General features: G+C 44.6%; 1 protein-coding gene across 5 annotated transcripts in view; it reads left to right on the top strand.

Moving 5' to 3' along the window:
- LOC147615179 (uncharacterized) overlaps positions 1-14,778 on the top strand; it is a 69,245-nt gene extending 54,467 nt beyond the window's left edge. For all 5 annotated transcript variants that reach the window (XM_086779199.1, XM_086779200.1, XM_086779203.1 and 2 more), the window contains one exon: positions 14,111-14,778. In XM_086779199.1, coding sequence (XP_086635325.1) covers positions 14,111-14,221 — 111 coding nt within the window. In that variant the 3' untranslated portion in view covers positions 14,222-14,778. The remainder of the gene's footprint in view (positions 1-14,110) is intronic.
- The last annotated feature ends 6,218 nt before the right edge of the window (positions 14,779-20,996 follow it).

Here is a 20,996-nt window from a genome sequence, read left to right as displayed (position 1 = left end):
TCTTTTAGATTTGTACTCACCAAGTGAGGGCTACTGATCCCATACTTCTCCCACCATGAGAGTGGTCGAAGCTCTCTCGCTTGACAGCAGTCTGTCTACCTGAATGTAATTTTGCCATCCGTCTTCCAACTCTTCATTAACATACTGCGTCTCACTCCACCTGAGAGGGTGCAATACGTGGGCAATTGCGTGGATTGGTCTATGGAACCAATCCCACCGGTCGTTTCAAACCCGTTGAATGTCCTCAACCCTGAAAATTAGCCATGAATGATGAAAGCTCTTAGCTAAAGCCTATGATACAAGTTACAACAAGAAGGGAAGTTCAAACTTGGCATGTTGAGTACCTCTCATCTGTCAAGAGAATGCATCGGTCAAGAGCCTCTCCAACTCGGTCCATGAACTCGTATAAGAGTCCAAGAGTGCTGCCCTCTAGGTCAATGATGCGAAGAACACTGTAGATTGGCTGACGAGCACTCAACAAAGTCTCTGCGTCCTTCCACCAACCTTCGGGTGCTCATGCTTCTCCTAGCTCATCCACTCTCGGCGGACCACTGTGCGCATGAGTCCTGTTGGACTCTCACGACCCTCTCAACCACAATGAACATATATGCTGTCACCAATTGGCCGACCATTTGGTCCATCTCCAGATTTTGTGTCTCGTTCACTTGAGGCCAGGCCAGTGTCTCATGTGAAGAGGCCAGTATTTTGCTGACATGGACGGGAGCCAGACTGGTGCCACCCGTGTGTTAGCAGGATGGTGTCGTATGGACGGGAGCCAGACTGGTGCCACCCGTGTATGACCTCGACTGTGTTCGACCCATGGGATTGTCACGCCATGGAAGAGCCAGTATTCGTACCGTGTTTTGCCTATGGGACTGTCACACCATAGGGAAACTCGTGCCTGGAACTGTGTCTTACCTATGGGACTGTCACTCCATAGGAAGACCAGGTTTTTATGTTTTACGTCGTGCCAGTTTTGTGCCGACAGATATTTTGTACTTGTTCCATGAACGGGAGATATGTCCATGTTACTATTTGCACATGCACACATGATTTGCATGCTTGAAAGTGTTTTCGCATGACTTGTATTTTTGTGTTTGCCTGCTTGACGTGTTACTTACTGAGCAGGGACGCCTGCCAGTGAGTCGTGAAGTCTGCTCTGTATTCTGACGAGTTTTAGTGCATGTGAACAGGTGGTAAGTATATCGCACATGTTGTTTTAATGTTTCATATTCTAACCTTTTATTTTATAAGGTTTAATGTTCACACACACTTAAAAGTGGGCACCCCCTTTGGGCACCCACTTAGGGGCCAAGGTGGGGAGCCCCACTTTAAGTGAGTGTGGGAGTGGGCATGGTCACCTACCACATCCCCATAGAACTGGCCGTCCACATGCAAGCGTGGGGGGGCCAGCCAAATCAAAGTGTTAAACTCCCTCTCCAACCTTATTAAAAAGAGTCATCATCTCCATCGTGGATACCACCGGCGTGCTCTCCCACCATCCTTCGTAGAAAAAGGAAAAAGAAACGACTGGCGCTCCATCTCTGCGCTCCCTCAGGCTGCGCTTGTACACGGGCAAACTGTTTTTGCACTTCTGTACGTGGCTGCTCACAGGCTGCCCTACCTTCAGTACAGACGACTGTACTTGCAGCAGGCGGCTGCACCTGTTTCCTCTGCACAGCAGGCGGCCAAAACAGGCTGCGCATGTTTTACCTATACAGCTGGCAACTGCACTTCAGGCTGCTGGCTGCGTTTCTGTACAACCAGGCGACCAACTCGTGCGTGTAATCCCAGGCGGCTGTTATACTAGCTGCGTTTCTGCTCTCCAACAGACGCCTGCTGAACAGGCTGTACTTACTGCTGATGGCTACGTCTGTTTACTACAGGCATCTACACCACCTTCTCTCCTGCAGGTAACTACGTAAGCTGCAGCGAAATATTACACCTCTCCATAAGCAGCATGTGCCAACACTAGCAGGCCGCACTTGTCTACTGCAAGCGCCTCCTTTTCCCTCTTCATCTGGTGGCTGTATTCCTACAGCCAGGCTATACCTCTTCTAAGGCGGCTGCTTCATCTTTGTTTCCAGCAAGAGGTTGCACTTCCTTTCCATAGGCGGTGTTTTCTTTCTTCAAGTGGCTTCATCTCGGTGTCTCTCTCATGTAACTGTACACATGAGTATTGGACTTCCTCAGCCATCCACAAGTAAGTGAATTTCAGATTTAAGTAAAGTATTTTGTGTTTAAATCTGATAAGAGATTCCCGACTCCCTCTACGGCCACACCCGTTCGGTGCCGGGTTGTCCAAGCTCTATTGGAGAACCTCGGTCCAAAGGTGCTGAGATCGGGAGAGCCAAGCCTTAGTACGAGAGCGCCTGTTTGTGCGCGGTCTCGGAACACTTGTGAGGCGCTCTCCGCGGAGCCCAGTGAAAGCACAGGACCGTAGAGATTGGACCACGCTAGTGGTCATTCTGCTTCGAGTATCTACTTCGAACGTCGACTTCGAGCCTATTTGTTTGGTACTGTTTTCATATGTACATGGACATCATCTGGTTCTCGGAACCCATGGAGCATTGTATTTATTAAATACTCCCAATAAATATATCATATATTGAGGGGGGGGTCGGCCTGTTCCGGCCCCAGTGCTGGTGTCCATCTTTCCATTTCATTTCATTTCAATTTAAAGTTGTATTAAGTTGTCCATTTCAAATTTGTGGTTTTAAAGTTGTGCTATTAAGCGTGTGGGTGTCCAACCGAGTCTTCCCACTTGACGGGATCGGTTTCATTGGTATCAGAGCACGGTTGTTTCCCTCTTCTTAGTGGGGAAACGAACCTGTGTACTGGACATCCCGCTTTTAGCAAACTTAAAACACAATGGACAGCCAAGGCAACCCTTTGGAAGTGCCAAATTCGAGGGGTCCATCTAGTGCCTCTCGTGGGTCTGATGCCCTGCGAGGTAGACACAAGCCCCTTGAAAGGGTTATTGATAGTGAATCAAAGGGTCAACTGTCTCCAGGAAAGACAGTTATGCTTGAACAAGAGCCTGATGCTATGAGGGCTGAAATGGAACATATGAGAAAACTTTTGCAGGCTCAAGAGCAAGAGTTAAAGTTTTTGCATGAAGATCCCCATCTGCAAAGTGCTATTGAAGCCAGGAAGGCTGATGCTATGGTAGATGTAACTTTTGAATCAATGGCTCGTGAAGTGGGCAAGAAACCAAGGGAGTTGGCACTTGCCTACCTCCTCCGCAAAGGTGATATCAAAGAGGGGGATGACGGAGAGCTGAAATTCAGAAATCCACCTCGTTTGAAGCATGGAGATCCCGCATCCCAAAGGCTAAAATCTTTTATGCAAAAGGAAGAGGTGACAGTCACCTCTCGACATGCATCCTCTCCACAAGGCACAAAGCCTGACAGATATATGTATGCCAGTGCTCATGGAGGGCATGAAAGTCACATGCATGCAAGACATGTATCTCATGGTGACAGGTCTGCTCTTCTAGAAAAATTTTGCCTTCTGAGTTGTCTCATGGAGAGACAATGCCATATGCAGGTAAGTCACATGCATCTGAGTTTCGAGTTCATGGAGCACATGCCACCGTGCCCCATGAAACTTCTATGACGGCCCATGGAGCCCATGCAGATAGGGCTACCCCGTTGGATAAGGGGAAAAGAAAAAGAGAAGACCATGAGCCTCATGCCAGGAAGCTCAAGGAATTCAAAGCAGGTGACAAATCTGTTAAATTTGATGCTTTTCATGGTGAACATGATGCTTCTAAGGTGTTAACATTTGTGGCACAGTTCGACATTGCTTTTAGCGATGAGGACTTTACTGAAAAGTCAAAGGTACGCCATGCTAGCATGTTTTTGAAAGGGACTGCTGCTCATTGGTGGATCACTGAAAAGATCACCAAGGATCCCATTTCCACTTGGAAGCAATTTAAAGACAGGTTCTATGCTCAGTTTTTGTCACCAAATGCGGAGCAAACTCTCACTCAAAAGTGGGACAGGCTGGATCAAAGAGACAATGAAAGTGTGCAACAGTATGTTAACAAATTCTGGAAAGTGTTGCTGGAAGTGACTCCCTTTATGCAAATCACTGAGGATGAAAGAAAGAGGAAGTTTCGTTCTGGACTGCAGCCAGCATATCGTTCGGGCATAGAATTGCACCCGAAGCATACTTTGCAACAACTCACAGCTTTTGCTCTTGCTACGGAGCAATTGGTGCTCAAGATTAAGCAGGATCAAGGAGGTTCCAAGGGGAAAGACAAGGCTGTCCCAAATCAGCAAAAGGGTGGACAGCCACCTAAAAAGAACTTCCGGGACACCTACAAAGGTGCTAAAGCTGAAAATAACACATCTAAAGATCAGGGCCCAAGGAAGAACAAATTCGGCTTAACCCCGGAGCAAAGAGAGTAATATGCCAAGGATGGAAAATGCTTTTCTTGTGGTAGCAAAGACCACATGTTTCGACAATGCCCAGATTGCAAACCAAAGCACGAGGACAAGCAGACCAAGGCTAATGTACATGCAGTTCCTGATGTGCAAGGAAATACAGGTAATGATGCAAAAGAGCGAATGGTTTGCAAGGCTTGGGGGCAAATCAAGGATCAGCCCGCACTATTCATGTTTGATGACTGTGCAACTGATAATTTCATCTCTATGCAAATGGCAGCTGCATTGGGTATTGAGGTTGAGAACATGGGACCTCAGATTGAAGCCGAAGCTGCATTTATTGGTAAAGAGATGCAGGTTACCCCATTGATAGGGAAGTTGCGCATCCATATACAGGGCTACCTTGATAATGAGCATTTCCTAGTTGCTCCACTGAATGGATGTGATGTATTGTTGGGCAAGCTGTGGCACCATAGGCTTGAGCCCCGCAAAGACTACAAGTCTAATATGATTTCTTTTATGCATAAAGGCCGCATGCATTTTATTGATGCTGGCAAAGAAGGGGATTCCATCCCACTTGTATCACACATCCAAATTAATAAAGCAATGATAGACTGAATTTTCTTAATGCATTCAACGACTGTTTTGCTGATTCATTACCAGGTGAATTACCTCCCCAAAGGCCCGAAGATCATCGCATAGATCTTGTGCCAGGTAGTTCTCCACCCAACAAACCCGCATACCGAGTGAGTGCTGCACAACAAGAAGAAATCATGAAGCAGGTAAATGAGCTTTTAGAGAAAGGTTTGGTTCAGCCCAGTTCCTCACCTTACTGCTCTCCTGTGCTTCTTGTTCAAAAGAAGGACGGATCATTCCGTATGTGTGTGGACTATAGAGCTTTGAACAAGCTTACCATCAAGAACAGGTTAAACTCCCTCTCCAACCTTATTAAAAAGAGTCATCATCTCCATCGTGGATACCACCGGCGTGCTCTCCCACCATCCTTCGTAGAAAAAGGAAAAAGAAACGACCGGCGCTCCATCTCTGCGCTCCCTCAGGCTGCGCTTGTACACGGGCAAACTGTTTCTGCACTTCTGTACGTGGCTGCTCACAGGTTGCCCTACCTTCAGTACAGACGATTGTACTTGTAGCAGGCGGCTGCACCTGTTTCCTCTGCAGGCGGCCAAAACAGGCTGCGCATGTTTTACCTATACAGCTGGCAACTGCACTTCAGGCTGCTGGCTGCGTTTTTGTACAACCAGGCGACCAACTCTTGTGCGTGTAATCCCAGGCGGCTGTTATACTAGCTGCGTTTCTGCTCTCCAACAGACGCCTGCTGAACAGGCTGTACTTACTGCTGATGGCTACGCCTGTTTACTACAGGCATCTACACCACCTTCTCTCCTGCAGGTAACTACGTAAGCTGTAGCCAAATATTACACCTCTCCAGAAGCGGCATGTGCCAACACTAGCAGGCCGCACTTGTCTAGTGCAAGCGCCTCCTTTTCCCTCTTCATCTGGTGGCTGTATTCCTACAGGCAGGCGATACCTCTCCTAAGGCGGCTGCTTCATCTTTGTTTCCAGCAAGAGGTTGCACTTCCTTTCCATAGGCGGTGTTTTCTTTCTTCAAGTGGCTTCATCTCGGTGTCTCTCTCATGTAACTGTACACATGAGTATTGGACTTCCTCGGCCATCCACAACTAAGTGAATTTCAGATTTAAGCAAAGTATTTTGTGTTTAAATCTGATAAGAGATTCCGGACTCCCTCTACGGCCACACCCGTTCGGTGCCGGGTTGTCCAAGCTCTATTGGAGAACCTCGGTCCAAAGGTGCTGAGATCGGGAGAGCCAAGCGTTAGTACGAGAGCGCCTGTTTGTGCGTGGTCTCGGAACACCAGTGAGGCGCTCTCCGCGGAGTCCAGTGAAAGCACAGGACCGTAGAGATTGGACCACGCTAGTGGTCATTCTGCTTCGAGTATCTACTTCGTATTTGTTTGGTACTGTTTTCATATGTACATGGACATCATCTGGTTCTCGGAACCCATGGAGCATTGTATTTATTAAATACTCCCAATAAATATATCATATATTGAGGGGGGGGGTCGGCCTGTTCCGGCCCCAGTGCTGGTGTCCATCTTTCCATTTCATTTCATTTCAATTTCAAGTTGTATTAAGTTGTCCATTTCAAATTTGTGGTTTTAAAGTTGTGCTATTAAGCGTGTGGGTGTCCAACGGAGTCTTCCCACTTGACGGGATCGGTTTCATATGCAAACCTGGTTTGTGAGGGCTTCAGAAGTTGAAGGTCACTATTGACACGATACATTGGCAAGACCTTGGGCCTCTTGGTAACAAACTTCACCAAGCTACGCGCAATGTCAATGATGTCAGCAATCCACCCAATCTTTGCAAGATCTTCAATGAGCAAGTCTAGGCTATGGGATGCACATGGAGTCCATACAATCTGCGGAAACTCATCCTCTAGCATCGGTCCCATAGAGACATAGGTGCTACCATTGTTAGTGACCACCTGCACTATGTTTTGTGTGCCTATCCCCATGATAGCCTCTCAGAGGTGTGACGATACAAACTCTCCTGTCACCACCGTCCCAAGCACAGATGTATCAATGGCACACAAAAACATAGTGTCCTTGCAAGAGGACACCAGAACATTGTACACATTCCTCTTGCATATATATCACATAACAATGTGCAACCATACTTGGTCCAAGTGGCTTTTAATGGCTCCATCTCCATCTCCACCTCCACTGCTTGTTGCTGTCTTCTGAGCTCTTTAGTGCGCAAGGTCTTATAGGAGGGTCGCTCCCACTCACATCCAATGCGGCTAATCGCCTTCGTGGCCTTTTTCCATCATGGGGTGCGCACAATGTGAAAAGACAAAGCGCATTGGATGAAAAGCCCAGTGAGTTCCCTAGTTGCATTATTAATTGCCTGCTTCTGCATGCTTGTTTGAATGCTTGCTCTCTTTAGAGAGGCTCTAGGTCATGCAGGCAAAGCGCTTCGTGTTGCTGTGGGAGTGGAACTACCAGCACCCCCAAATCTTGCTTGGCTCTGTGTATTTTCCTCTGAACCCAACCGTGTTCTCTTTGATGCATCACCTGTATCCTCACTAGCGTCAATATCCTCAGGCAGAGGCCCACAACCACGTCCTACCAATTGCTATCTTTTTCATTCTTGTAGCTCGGCTTTGATGTTTGCAGGCACAAGTTTGCATGCACCAATGCCTTCCCCAGTTAAACCTATGAAACGGGCCTTAACACGGATTATGGATGCTCCTGAGCAAACCTCGTAAAAGTTACATTTCCACTTTTGGGCGCTTGAACCACCATATCTTGATACAGGAGTGACATGGGCCCACATGGCATCCCTAGTGCGAGGCATCTTGAGAAAGGCAAGGCAAGATTGGCACTCTAGCATGAAAACTGCCGAATTTCAAAATTTGTATTTTTTTTTGTTGCTGCAAAATCGAAGAAAAAAGGCACAAATTAGCACAATCAACCTGAGAGATGGCGGGCACGGAAGCTGAGAAGTGGAGGAGGAGCTGGAAGGGAATCATTTTTGCAACACAAGATCTCCTTCAAGTGTTTTCACAGGCGCAAGTAGACGTTTTATCGGAAAAAGGGCCCTCTCGATTTAAAAAAAAAATGCCTAAATCGTACAACTACCAATTGGACTTGAATGAAACATGTTTCATTCGAATGAAACGTTTTGTTTCAAACAAATGAAACACGTTTCACTATTGGTTAGCATGACATAAAGGATTAGTGAACACTCACATGCGTCTGTTAATGGAAAAGACACAACTGATGTTCATGTCTTTGGAAGTGATGCAAAGATTGAGAAGCTCCATCGAGAGCTTGATCAGGTTAAGGCTATTTTGAACCTGCCTGTGGTTCGCCTGTGGTTCAACCGGCCTTAGAGGCTCAACCAAAGAGTTTGCAAGATAAAAAGGATTTCGAGTTTATTGCTACCCAGATGGGACATACTGATCCCAAGGTTTTTGCACGCTCTTATTTGCATATGTGAGGTGCCGAAAATCGTGATAAGAGCAAGAGTGTGATGCATGAGTCGTCCAGACTTGTCTCCCATCATGGGGAATCTCAACAGGTTACTTCATATATGCACAAGGATCGAGGCTCACATACAAAGAGCCATTCTCGGCATGCAGAAAGGAAAAGAGAGAGATCTCCTGCTAAAGAACCTGTTGTTTCACCTGTTTCGTCTAAAAGGCTTCATACTTTCAAGGCAGGTAATAAGGATGTGAAATTTGACACCTACAATGGCAAGAGAGACATTAGTAAGGCACTTGCATTTGTTCGACAATTTGAGGTTGCTTTTACTGATGGTGACTTTGTAGAGAAGTCTATGCTTCGCCATGAGAGAATGCATCTCAAAGACACTGCATGTGATTGCTGGATGGCTAAATTGATGGATGGCAATGCTCCCAAATCAAGGACTGATTTCAAAACTCAGTTTTATGAGCAATTTTTGTCTCCTAACTTCGAGAAGGAAGTTAGTAAAGATTGGGACTTGCTTGTCCAATTGGAACATGAAACTGTTAATGCATATGTGGACAGGTTCACTTGGGTAATGCTTGAAGTTACTCCCTTCTTGAAGATTACAGAAGATTAGAAGATGCCGAAGTTTGATTTTGGTTTTGTATCCTATCATTCAAAAGAGCCTTACCCTTTATCCAAATAGTACTCTTAGGCACATGATGCACTCAGCCATCATTGCCGAGGAGTTACGTGAGAAAGGGATCCCTTGTAAACAAGAATTCAGCCAATACAGGGCAAAACAAAGAGCCAATCAAGATCCAAGGTTGGAAAATAGGAACAACAGACAAAGGATAAAGATAGAAAGGATTTCCAGCTCAAATATGGCTCAGAAAAGAATAGCCGGGGGATAAGAATATTGTCCCACAGTTGTCCAAACAACAAGTAAAAGAGCATAAAGAGCAAGGCAAATGTTTCCAATGTGGCCACCTGAAGCTGCTTTCTAGGGACTTAAAGCACATGTGTCTGCATCTAGATTGGGGATTATGTTGATCATGAGGATTTCTTAGTGGGCACGGACTTGCCTGCCAATGTGATTCTCGGCATGCCTTGGAGATATGGCCACAACCCTCAGATTGACTATGTAAATAAGAAACTCAACTTTGTACATAAGGGTACAGATATATGTATACATGCAGGCAGACTTGGTGCTACGATTCCCCTTGTAAATCATACTGCTTTTCGCAAAGAAATAAAGAGATCCATTGCTTGATGTCACATGCACTCTGTAGTGTAGATTGACTATGTAAATAAGAAACTCAACTTTGTAGATAAGGGTACAAGTATATGTATACATGCAGGCAGACTTGGTGCTACTATACCCCTTGTAAATCATAGTGCTTTTCGCAAAGAAATAAAGAGATCCATTGCTTGATGTCACATGCACACTGCACTGTAGTGCATGGTGACAAGATGGCTCATCATCATCAGTGCAACATTGTACATTATTACCTTTAGGATGATAATTGTCGTACGCCGTGACCCCATTGTAATCCTCAGTCCCGGATAAGTCAGGCACGAGCTACATAGGTCATTCCTCAGCCATAGCGAGTTAGTTAGTCAGTCCAAGTCCCTTAACCCACTTGAAGAGATTCATTCATGCAGGTAGAGTCAGTAGAAACCTTAGGGTTTGCATTAGAAAGCACTCTGCATATTGCATATCATTCATCCATTGCATATAGATCATTGCAGAAGCCTTCAAATAACATCTAGTATTTATTAGTATTTATCTGGCATTTTTTCCATATTTTACAGCATTAAATACCATTTATTTATCATGAACAAGTCGTGTAGTAAAAATAGCTACAGTCGGCCAGCTTCACAGGCAACTGACCAGCACTTGGGAGCATATAAATAGGTTTGCTTTTGCACCATTTATTGATTCATATCAATCTTCAGCCAAGCGTTGCAGTCCTCATGAGGCCCCTAGAGAATCATCAGCCACCCAACAGCAAAACGCAGCAGATTCAGCAGCCGGCCAGCATCAGGTTATCTCCATACTTGCGTTCTCAGCCTATTCAACAGCCGGCCAGTATCAGAGCACTCTCAGCCTCGCGTTTTCAGCCCTGAAGCAGTTTTCAGCATTGCATAGCATCCGCCTTTGTTACAGCCCCTTTGGTGAAGGTAACACGTATGCATACATTCATTTTCAACATTCATACATAGCTTAGAATTGTCCCAAACAATCCCTACCTCAGCCTCAAATTTGCAGCCTTCCCTCATTCCATTGGGAAGAGTGCATAGGCTCGAGATTGGTCATCATTGGTGCTTCTACAGCTATGTATAGTTCAGCCCGACTCTTGGTCCTCCGAGATCTTGCGTTTGGCTTATCGTCAGTCCACAGTCAGTCTTTTCAAAGTAATAAAGCAAATACTATTCCGGTAACGGGATAGTGGGCCCTTCAATGGGTAATTCGGGACCCCAGACGGTGTACAGCCTCTCTCTCTCTCTCTCTCTCTCTCTCTCTCTCTCTCTCAATCTCTTAAAGTTTGAAGTTAGAAAAGTGGATTGCTAAACTCGCGAAACTTAGGATACAGAAGGCGGTGTGAGAATTTGTGTGACAGGATCCTTAATTACAAATACTTCCGTTGAAGAAAATTTGTGGGAAATTGTATCCATATTGGAGAATGATAAAATTGGTTTCCTTAGCAAGTATCAAGATTGTTTTGCAGACTCATTACCAGGTCACTTATCTCCGCAAAGGCCTGAAGATCATCGTATAGATCTTATATCTTGGGAGTTCACCTCCTAATAGGCAACTATATAGAGTAAGTGCAGCTTAGCAAGAAGAGATTATGACACAAGTAAATGACCTCTTGGGAAAAGGGTTGATTCAGCCCAGTTCTTCACCTTACTGTTCTCCTGTCTTACGTGTTCATAAAAAGGACGGTACCTGGAGAATGTGTGTTGATTTTAGAGCATTAAACAAGGTAACCATCAAGAGATCACAGCCTGGGAAAAGTACTTACTAGTAGTAGAATTTGCTTACAATAACTCGGTGCATTCATCCAGTGGAAAGGTACCTTTTGAGATATCTATGGCAAGGTAATGCTGCGACCCACGAAGGATGAGATTTTGCAGCTGATGAATATGTAAGAGATCTAGAAACTACCTTTTCACGGGTCCGAACTGCTATACAAAGGTCTCAAGAACAGCATAAAAAGGCTACAGATAAATATAGAAGACATGTACAAATAAAAGAAGGTGATCGGGTATTGCTGAAATTTGAGAAAGCAGGCCTTAGAAAGAGGCTTGGACAAGAAGGGAGGTACCCTAAGTTGTCAAACAAGTGTTATGGTCCTTTTCAGGTGACAAAACAGATAAATGATGTTGCATTTAGACTTGCTCTACCTCATTAGTGGAAGATACATAATGCTTTCCATATGAGCTTGTTGAAGCCATATGAAGGACCACCTCCAACAGAGCCCGTCTTGGAAGATCCACTAGAAGTGGATGAGCATGAGGAGGTGTTGCAGCATGAATAGCTAGTATTTCACAAAGAGCGAAAAAGCCGTGGAGGCAAGATCACTTGCCAATACCTTGTCAAATTCAAGAATTATTTCCCTTTGGATTCGAAATGGATGACCGAGGAATACTTCAAGAAATATCCCAATCTTTTCAACTGCGGACAATTGAAATAGAAGCGAGGGAAGGGGGGGATGTCAAAAATCGCTAATTTCTTGAGCTTAAGATTAAACCCTGTGCATGTACATGGCCATGTATGGGTCACCATTTGACATGCGCGCGTGGTATGCCAGGTGTTATGTTGACATGTACTATGGATGGATCTTGGGGAACCCATTGATAATGTAGGATGTATTTTCAGGCGTCATTAGTAGATGAGCTTCTTTCCTTGATGAGCTCAAATTGAAAACAGAGGTGCTTGTGAATTTAATTTTGATTTGTATGTCTAGTTTTGAATGCCTAGTTCAAAAAGCATGTAATGTTTAGACGATGGGGAAGCTTTGATGGACAAGTGTGTTGCATCACTTGTTTGCCTAATGGGACATTTGATGGGTTTTGCAAGTGGTAAGTATTTACTTTAAAACCTTAATTCATAGTGAATGGTTGCCGGTTCGCACAACACTATATTTTTGGGCGGACAAAGTTTTGTCTGGGCGGACATCAAATGTTCACCCTCCCAGGTGGACAAAACTCGGAAGCCCCAAAATTTGGGCTTTGGGCGAGGAAACCACTTTATGACTCAAGGGGCCAACTTAGGGGACACATGGCACTGCTTCCCACACCAGATCACCCCATGCTGCCACCACTTCATATTCTCTCTCCTCTCTCTAGAAAAAAGGGGAAAAACATTATATATATATTTTTTCTTGGCTAAGAAGATTGATTTTGAGAGTTTTTGCTCATATCTTATGAAGGAAAAACTTGTTTGAAGTGCTGAAAAACCGGAGAGCTATAGCTTGCTCTCCTCTATAGGCTACTACAATCAATTATCTTCATCCTACTCTTAATGGGGATTAGTTTTAATATCTCCATAGCTGCTGGAAAACTGTTTTACAGCCCATTACTTCTCGTTTGTGAGAGTTCTTTGGGCAAATGAAATGTATGTAGTGCGAGAGACTGTTGACAAGAATGTTCATAGATTTGAAGCTTCACTTGAGCCTTTGCTAGGGGCAAGGCAATGAATGAATTTAAAACTAGTTGAGCATCTTAGTTTGACGGATTCACGCATGATCACATGGGGATGGGATCCCATGGGGCTCTCATGGTGATGTAGGGTTAAGGGGTGCCAGTCACATTCGGAAGATATTGTTTGCTACTGTCTTCACTTGCATCGTGGAAAGAAGTGGTAGTTTGACAAGGCTGGGCCTTGGGCTGTGGGCCTTGGGCTGCCCACTGATGATGCTTGATGTATTTCACTCCATAATGGTAATGAAAATGCTAGTTTAAGGAGGAAGGGGGGGGGGGGACCAGCCCATCTTCTTGTCCCTAATGTTGTGCAAATGTTTTCATGATAGAAAGAAGAAAATCTTCTAATGTGTATTTGTGAAATGCTTATGCTGAATTCTATGGTTAATTATAGCGCACATACTCTTGGTTTATGCTTTTGGTTTGCTACACTAGTACTTCAATTTATCCTTGTTTTGAGTCAGGGGGAATAGTTTAGGACGGCGAACAAACATCAGTGTGGTCAAGCTCCTCATTAGCCTAGCATGAGAGTCCAGGTGTGTTGGCCACTGTGATATTTTGAATCATGTGTGCAGTTGTGGGCCGAAATCACCATAGATATGAAGGTCAATCCCTATCACAAGCATCTAAACAAGAGTTCCCATTGTGTGTGGTCTGGATACAGGTTTTGACGTAAGCAATAGCTGTTATGTACAAGCTAGTCAGCTTTACAAATCACCTTTACATAAGATGCAAGTAGAGAGGTTCTTTTTACAAAATTTTTGTTTGTATTGTACATTTCTTCTTTAGGGCTAAGTATTTGTAGTGTTTTTGACTTGACAATAGCTGATATGTTCAAGCTAGTTAGCTTTACAAATCACCTTTACAGAAGATGCAAGTTGAGAGGTTCCTTTTACAAATTTTTTGTGTGTTGTACATATCTTCTTTAGGGCTAAGTACTTGTAGTGTTTTTGACTTGACAATGGGGAATGTCACTGACGTATATACGGCTCAGCAGGGTGCTCTTCATACAAGTCTTGTGGAGGCCATTCGCCCTCACATGCCTTCACTCCGCAGTAGCCCATATGGGAAACGCATTCTGTCTCGAAGAAATCTCAAGAAGGGTTAAGAGGAGCAGCAACTTCGCTTTTGTTTACTGTGTGTTAGTAGTGTATACAGGTCAGGTTTCAAACTTTTTACCTCATCTGTTTTATTGGCCTGCTATCAAAGGCAATTTAAATTCTTCATTATCAGGAGCCATGATTGGGACAGGAAAGGCCGGTTTTTGCATATAATGCATTCGCCAAGTGTATATTTTGTTTGAAAATATAGGGCTGGGTCAGATTGACCCATACTTTGCATGCCCTGATAGACCTAATAAGGCATACCAATTAGTAGAATGTTCAGGTCAAAGCCATTCAAATTTGTAACAAAAGAGCTCTACACATACTTGTCAGTCACACTCTGTAACAATCCAAGGCCACATCCACCGTGTTGGATTGACAGAGGTCTTTAATGGAAAAATAAAACAGTGGGCATTATTTATGGTTGTAATCTCTTGGTACTTCGAGGTGGTGGTTTTTGGAACAGGCAGCTGGCCTTTTGGCTCCGGTCAATGTAACGATTTAAAACAGTTTTTAAAACCATCAATAGACTGAAGTAGCATGTTTTTTCTGTATCACAAAATACTTGTTCACCCGAATGATGTTTGTGTTGTAGGATGTATTTATTCAGTTTCTTTTTCCAAGCGTAGAAAACATATTTTATTGTGTCGTAGGATGTATTTATTCAGTTTCTTTTTCCAGGTGCAGGAAACATATTTTATGCATGTGTCTTCATGATGTGCAAGTACAGTTTGTGGTAATATATACATCATGCTCATGGAGGAGAGTAAAATTTGAAGTTTGTGTGTGTTTGCATGTGTATGCTAACGTGTAGATATTTCAGCACATACTTTGTGTTGGATTGTAGACTGTGAAGTATGAAATTTGTGCACGTGCCAGCCCTCATCATAGGCGGTTATAGATATTGAGTATGATGGTTTATCCATGAAGATTACTCCACCAAGATGGACATATCTTTATGTATGAACGTGCATCAACCCCTGAGCATTGATTACATGACAGGGGTGAGTGGAGATGTCAAAGCACATAGTCTATGCGAATGCATGATGGAGTTAATGATTTGAAGCTTTGTGAGTAGGTAATTAAGATGAACTCTTCATTGTTATATTTTAAATATGCTATAGTCTTAGCACATATCTGAGATCAGAAACCTATGATGTGTGCTTTGCAATATAAATGTGAGCTCCAATTTGTGCACAATGTGCAAGGATCTCCTTTTCTTCGTTTGTCTTTGTATTTGCGTCGTAAAATTCATGTCTTGGAGGCCTAATAATCACCCCACATTGCATGGACTCAAGGATATTTACAGGACCCTTGCAAACAGTTGCAAGATTGGGTTACCTTGTCGCTGGTATGCCGATTGCTTCAATAAGCCCCTACTTTTTGTGCTTGATTAACCAGTGAAGAGTAATAGCTGTAATTGCAGAGAGGAGAGTTGCTAAAGGGAAGCTCTGTCAAGTGGTTTTATTTATGGAGAAGCTGCTGCCCTTGGTGGAGGCAATTTTGAAGAGAATTTGGGCGTAACCACTAGACCCATATCTTCAATGGGCTTCAAAATAAAGGTATGCTCAAGTTCGCCATAGAGTGTAAGGAAATATTAACTCTTCTCACAGAGAACTTATTATATTATTATCATATCTACGTCTGGAAAATCAGGTAGTGTACGTCTGATTCAGTTGAGCATATTAATATAAAGCTGACGACTTCTACAAGCTTTTGATATGGCAAGTGATTAAGTCTCCATGACAATATGTGGACATGGGCAGAGTTTCTATTTTCAAGTTTAAAGTACTCAATAGTTAGAGGAGATCTTAGGGTAGTTGTCAGTTGTTGCCAAAGGGCGGGTGAAGAGTTGGGAGGGGTAAGATTCTGTCCATATAGACAGCCAAGATGGGGTCCTGTTGGCAGTGAAACAGAGTTTGATCTAATAAACCTAGTGGGTCTCGTCCTTGGATGAAATGCCAGTAAAAGGAGGTAATTCTCCTCCCAATATTTCCCTATCAACTTCCTCATCCTAAGATCCAATATTCGTGTGCAACGATGTGCACGCCCACTACAGGTCCTCCGCTGTCGCCTAGCAGCCTTCAGTTCGCCAAGAGTTGATCTCTCTTGACTCCAAGGGACGTGTGCTCCTCCACACCTACCCTCACTATTGTGCAGAGGATTCTTGTGTTTGCTAGCTCCTGCCCTTCTCTTCGTTTCCTAGTTTCTCTTGCCTCACAGGCATATCCCCTTTGCCTTTGAGCATTTGTGCATGTTGCACTTCAGCCATTTTATACTCTCTCAGGGCTCTTTGTCTTCTCTTTGCTTGCTGTATCTTTTCTTTGTGTACAGTCTTTGCACACATGCTCTCAATGTACTGCTCAGATGTCAAGATGAGGTGTGAACAGCATAAGCCTATCCCAGGGCTCGGGAAACTGTAACACACTCTTGTGGAATCTGTAGCAATTCAAGCACCTCTCACTCAATTGTAGTTTCTATAGGTTGTCTCTGCATCAAACCGTGCAGTGGCATCACACATGGGTGGGCTTGCAGTAGGGTGGTAATATTAGGGATGCTTGATTCAACAGACCCAAATTATGACAACAACTCAACATCAATGCCGTCTAGATCCTTTTCTCATCCTCCTGGTTTATGTAGCGTTCGTGGGTCTCCTCAATGTGGTGTGGGCCACAGTCTTTATGAAATACTATCTGGGCATCATGGGTTGGAGGATTTGCTGCTTCCTGCTTTGTTTGGAGAGGACTCGTCAACCACTACAATGTCAGTTCTCTCACAAGGCAGTCCCTTGAAGCTAGCAGCTTTAGAAACCACTATGATGAAATCCCTGCGAAGTTCGCCATTATTGCTTGGGTGGTGGAATTCCTCATTATCCAGATGGACCTCAAACCAGGCCATGAATAACTCCATGATCATTCATACTTTGCTAGCTGCCTTGTGTTATTCTTCATAGCCTTGTGCGCTTCCCTTCCACTCCCCCCCCTCCCCACGTGGGCGGGCGGCGCGCGTGCGCGGAAAAAGATCCTTCTATTAGTTGCCAAGAAAAACAACCATTATGGCTAAGTACAAAGTCGGCTCCACAAGGGGAGTGAGAGTCAAGAGACATAAAAAGGGGGGAGGATGCTCTTCTCCTCCGGCTGGCCGCTCTAGGAGGAGAAGGCTATCTCATACAAAGGGGGGAGGGGGAAACAACCACATAGGTGGTCTATAGTGTTGAGTGGGCTTACCACCATTGTTAGTGAGAAAGGGACCGTGACGCCAGATCCTCAGGAAGTCGTGCCAGCACTTCCGCATGCGGCCTGAACCACCTTGTAGCTTCCTCCACTAGCCACAAAGGGTATGAATGATATTGAGCCAGATGCTTCTGATGGACCGCTGGCGGAGTGAGGATGCCTTCGATGGCTTCACTGCATCGAGCTCTCCAGATGTGCCATGTGGCAATATTGCTGCAAATCTCCCATCATTGGCAAGAACCTGGAGTCCAATGTCTAGTAGATGGGGTTGGGACTGGCAATACAGAAATACGAAGGTGAGAGATTTGAAGGGCTATTCTCGCACCCTCATATGCCATAACGACCCTCAGTGCGGGTAGGGGCCTTGTCCATAGTAAAGATGCGGGGATCTGCTCCCAAAACCTATTGAGCCTTTGGCAAATACCAAAGACAATGACATTGGGACTCCTGGGGATGGCCAGACCTCGGACATAATGCTGGCCTACCTCCAATGGCGAAGCAAGTGTCAACCGCTAGACTCCTATGTGCCAATTGCCACATAAAGAGATTGTTATTTCACGGCTGAAAACTATCCCACAGCCTCTTCCAAAAATCAAAGAGAAAGTGTGGGGAGAGGCTGTGGGACTGCCAGTGTCCTGTTGTTGTTGGAGTGACCTCAACCTCTGGCATTTGAATCCTACGGCCTAGCCATGCAGTGTATGCAAAAATGAGGGTACCAAGAGTCTCCTCTCTGTCCTCTGGATCGTGCGGTGTCCACTTCCTCGGGTCCCATGACCCTCCCAAATCCACAAACGCCAGTCTCTCTCTCTAGCCATCTTGTGCGGTGGAGGGTCAATGTGCAACTCGTGCATGAAAACCAACAACCCTCACCCTCTGCAAGGTGCATCCCCTGAAATTATCTGGGCCGTAGGATTCAGATGTCAGAGGCCGAGGGCACTCCAACATGGGCAGGACACTGGTAGTCCCATGGCCTCTCACCGCACTCTCTTTGATTTCTGGAAGAGGATGTGGGATAGTTTTCGGCCGTGAAAGGTCACTCTCTTTATGTGGCAATTGGCACATAGGAGTCTAGCGGTTGGCACTTGCTTGCCAGTAGATGAAGTAGTGTACTAGTATTGTCTTGGGTGGGGGTAGCTCTAGGATGAAGCTCATGGGACTCGTTTTGGACGTGCTGGGCTGTTAATTGTTGCTATGCCACTAGATGAGGTAGTGTACTAGTATTGTCTTGGGTGGGGGTAGCTCTAGGATCTAAGAAGGTGAAGCCCAAGTGAACGCTCCCTACTTGTTTGCAACGATGAGAGTACACCAGGTGTCTCTTTGTAGTTTACCTCAACTCCTCCATCATATGGTCTGTATGTAGTAAGATTTGGTTCAAAGGTAGCAGTTGAGGCTAGACCTCTGAGGTAGCTAGCTACGCGGTCAAAAAGACTGGTAGCTGGCTTGATTAGTGAGGCATGGTTAGGATTCTCACTTCTTGGGACTCGGGATCCTTCCATTGACTCAAAATCTGACGATGTATCACTGGCCCCTAGTACAAGTCCATGTACAATGCTAAACTGGGTTCCGACCGAAGGTCCTGAGCCCAATGTAGGCTGGTACACATCTAGCTTGATAGATCTACTATAATCTATATCGGCCTCTAATCGTAAGTGCATGTGAATGTGGGGTGTTAGAACATCCTACAGATGCCTTGGACAAGTTTGATAATTTTTGGAATTTGGTTTTTTTTTTTAAATTCGAAACATTTTTGGATTGACCAAAGTTTTTCTGAAACACGTCTTTTGTGTTTCTTAACCCATCTGGCACTAGAACTAGAGTTTTTTTTTTGGGGCAATCAAGTGCTACGGGTGTTGGCTCCCATAGTTAAGGAAGCTCCTTAACTATATAAAAATACAAATTTTTGGAGTGTCACACAAGTTGCGTCAACAGATCACAACAGCCTAAAACATATATTAGGCAAGTTTGTGCGAGCATTGTTCGAAAAGTTTCTATACTCTTCGTGCTGCTCGAACCTTTTACCTTTTACCTTTTACCTTTATCCTTTTTTATTTTTTATTTTTTATTTCTTGTTTTTTGTTTTCTGTTTTTATGTGTTCGATTTATGGTTTCAGGGATGCACCTTGCAGAGGGTGAGGGTTTTTGGTTTCCATGCACATGAGTGGCACATTAACCCTCCACCACACAAGATGGCTAAAGAGAGACTGGCGTTTGTGGATTTGGGAGGGTCACACACCTCCAATGGGATCGGAGGGAGTGGACATGGCACAATCTAGAGGACAGAGAGGAGACTCTTGGTACTCCTGTTTTTGCATACAGTGCACGACTGGGCCATAGGATTCAGATGCCAGAGGTTGAGGGCATTCCAACAGTAGTATGACATTGGTAGTCCCATGGCCTCTCAGCGCACTCTCTCTTTGATTTTTGGAAGAGGTGGGATAGTTTTCAGCCGTGAAAGATCACTCTTTTTATGTGGCAAAGTGGCACATAGGAGAGCATAGGAGTTTTGGCGGTTGGCACTTCAAAGCATACTAGCATGAGCTTCATCTTCTTAGAACCTAGAGCTGCCCCCACCCAAGACAATACTAGTACAATGCCTCATTCAGAGCAAGCACCACACCAAAAACTATGGCACCTGTGAGATTGATGCAGAATTACCTTTGAGTCACATGCCTACAGTTACCATCGTAGCCAACACCACTTCACACATGGAGCCCCCTATGCTTAGCATATCTAGTTTTACCATTCCCAGAGGGGTCACATCTCATTCTAGTACACCCATGAAATATCCCTTCTCTGGAGTGACTGTGCTACCAACTCTTGATGCAAGACCGGATGCACCCAATGCCCACATGACTAAAGAACATATTGGTGCGCTAGTAGGACACATACGCTTAAACTTCACTACTCTTAGGAGATTGTTCTTGAAGCAATTTGTGCATGAAAGAGTCTTACGGGGTGTAGCTTCATAGCTACACAAAGCCGAGAGGGAAGAAGAGGAATCGGTTAGAGATTTCATTAGCCATCTCAAGCATTTGAACTCTCGTTGCCTTCCACATGAACGCTATTTGAACAATCAACTGTTGGATAGATTTATCCAAGGGCTTAACCATGAAGCGATCTATAACGGCTTAGTCATTAGAGGAATCACTACATGGGATGAAGTCACAACAAATGCCATCTAACTAGAAGATAATCTGATGGTAAAAGAAGCTAAAGCATTGGATTCTAAATCTATTGCTTTCGGAGTCACGTCACATAGCACTTCTACAGTTAAACCCCTTGCGAAAGGCAACACTTTAGCGGAGATGGATTCCATAGATTTCATGAAAGCAGTCTAAGAGAGAATGAAGGCCAATAGAGCCCCTAAAACTACATATGTAGCCAAGGAGAGAGCTTCAATGGTGCTCAATCTGCCAACAAGGACATTTGACCAGTGAGTGTCCAGTCCTAAGGGCACACTATAATGGTAATTGTACTTTTTGTGGGCGTTATGGTCATGAGGCTTCACAGTGCCGCACGCATTTGCAAACCCTTGCTAATGCTTCTA

Source organism: Cibotium barometz, chromosome 40 (assembly GCF_041138505.1).
Source record: "Cibotium barometz isolate CiBa-2024 chromosome 40, ASM4113850v1, whole genome shotgun sequence".
Taxonomy (NCBI): Eukaryota; Viridiplantae; Streptophyta; class Polypodiopsida; order Cyatheales; family Cibotiaceae; genus Cibotium; species Cibotium barometz.
Note: the sequence above shows the minus strand (reverse complement) of the source record. Positions and strands in the feature narration are given on the sequence as shown.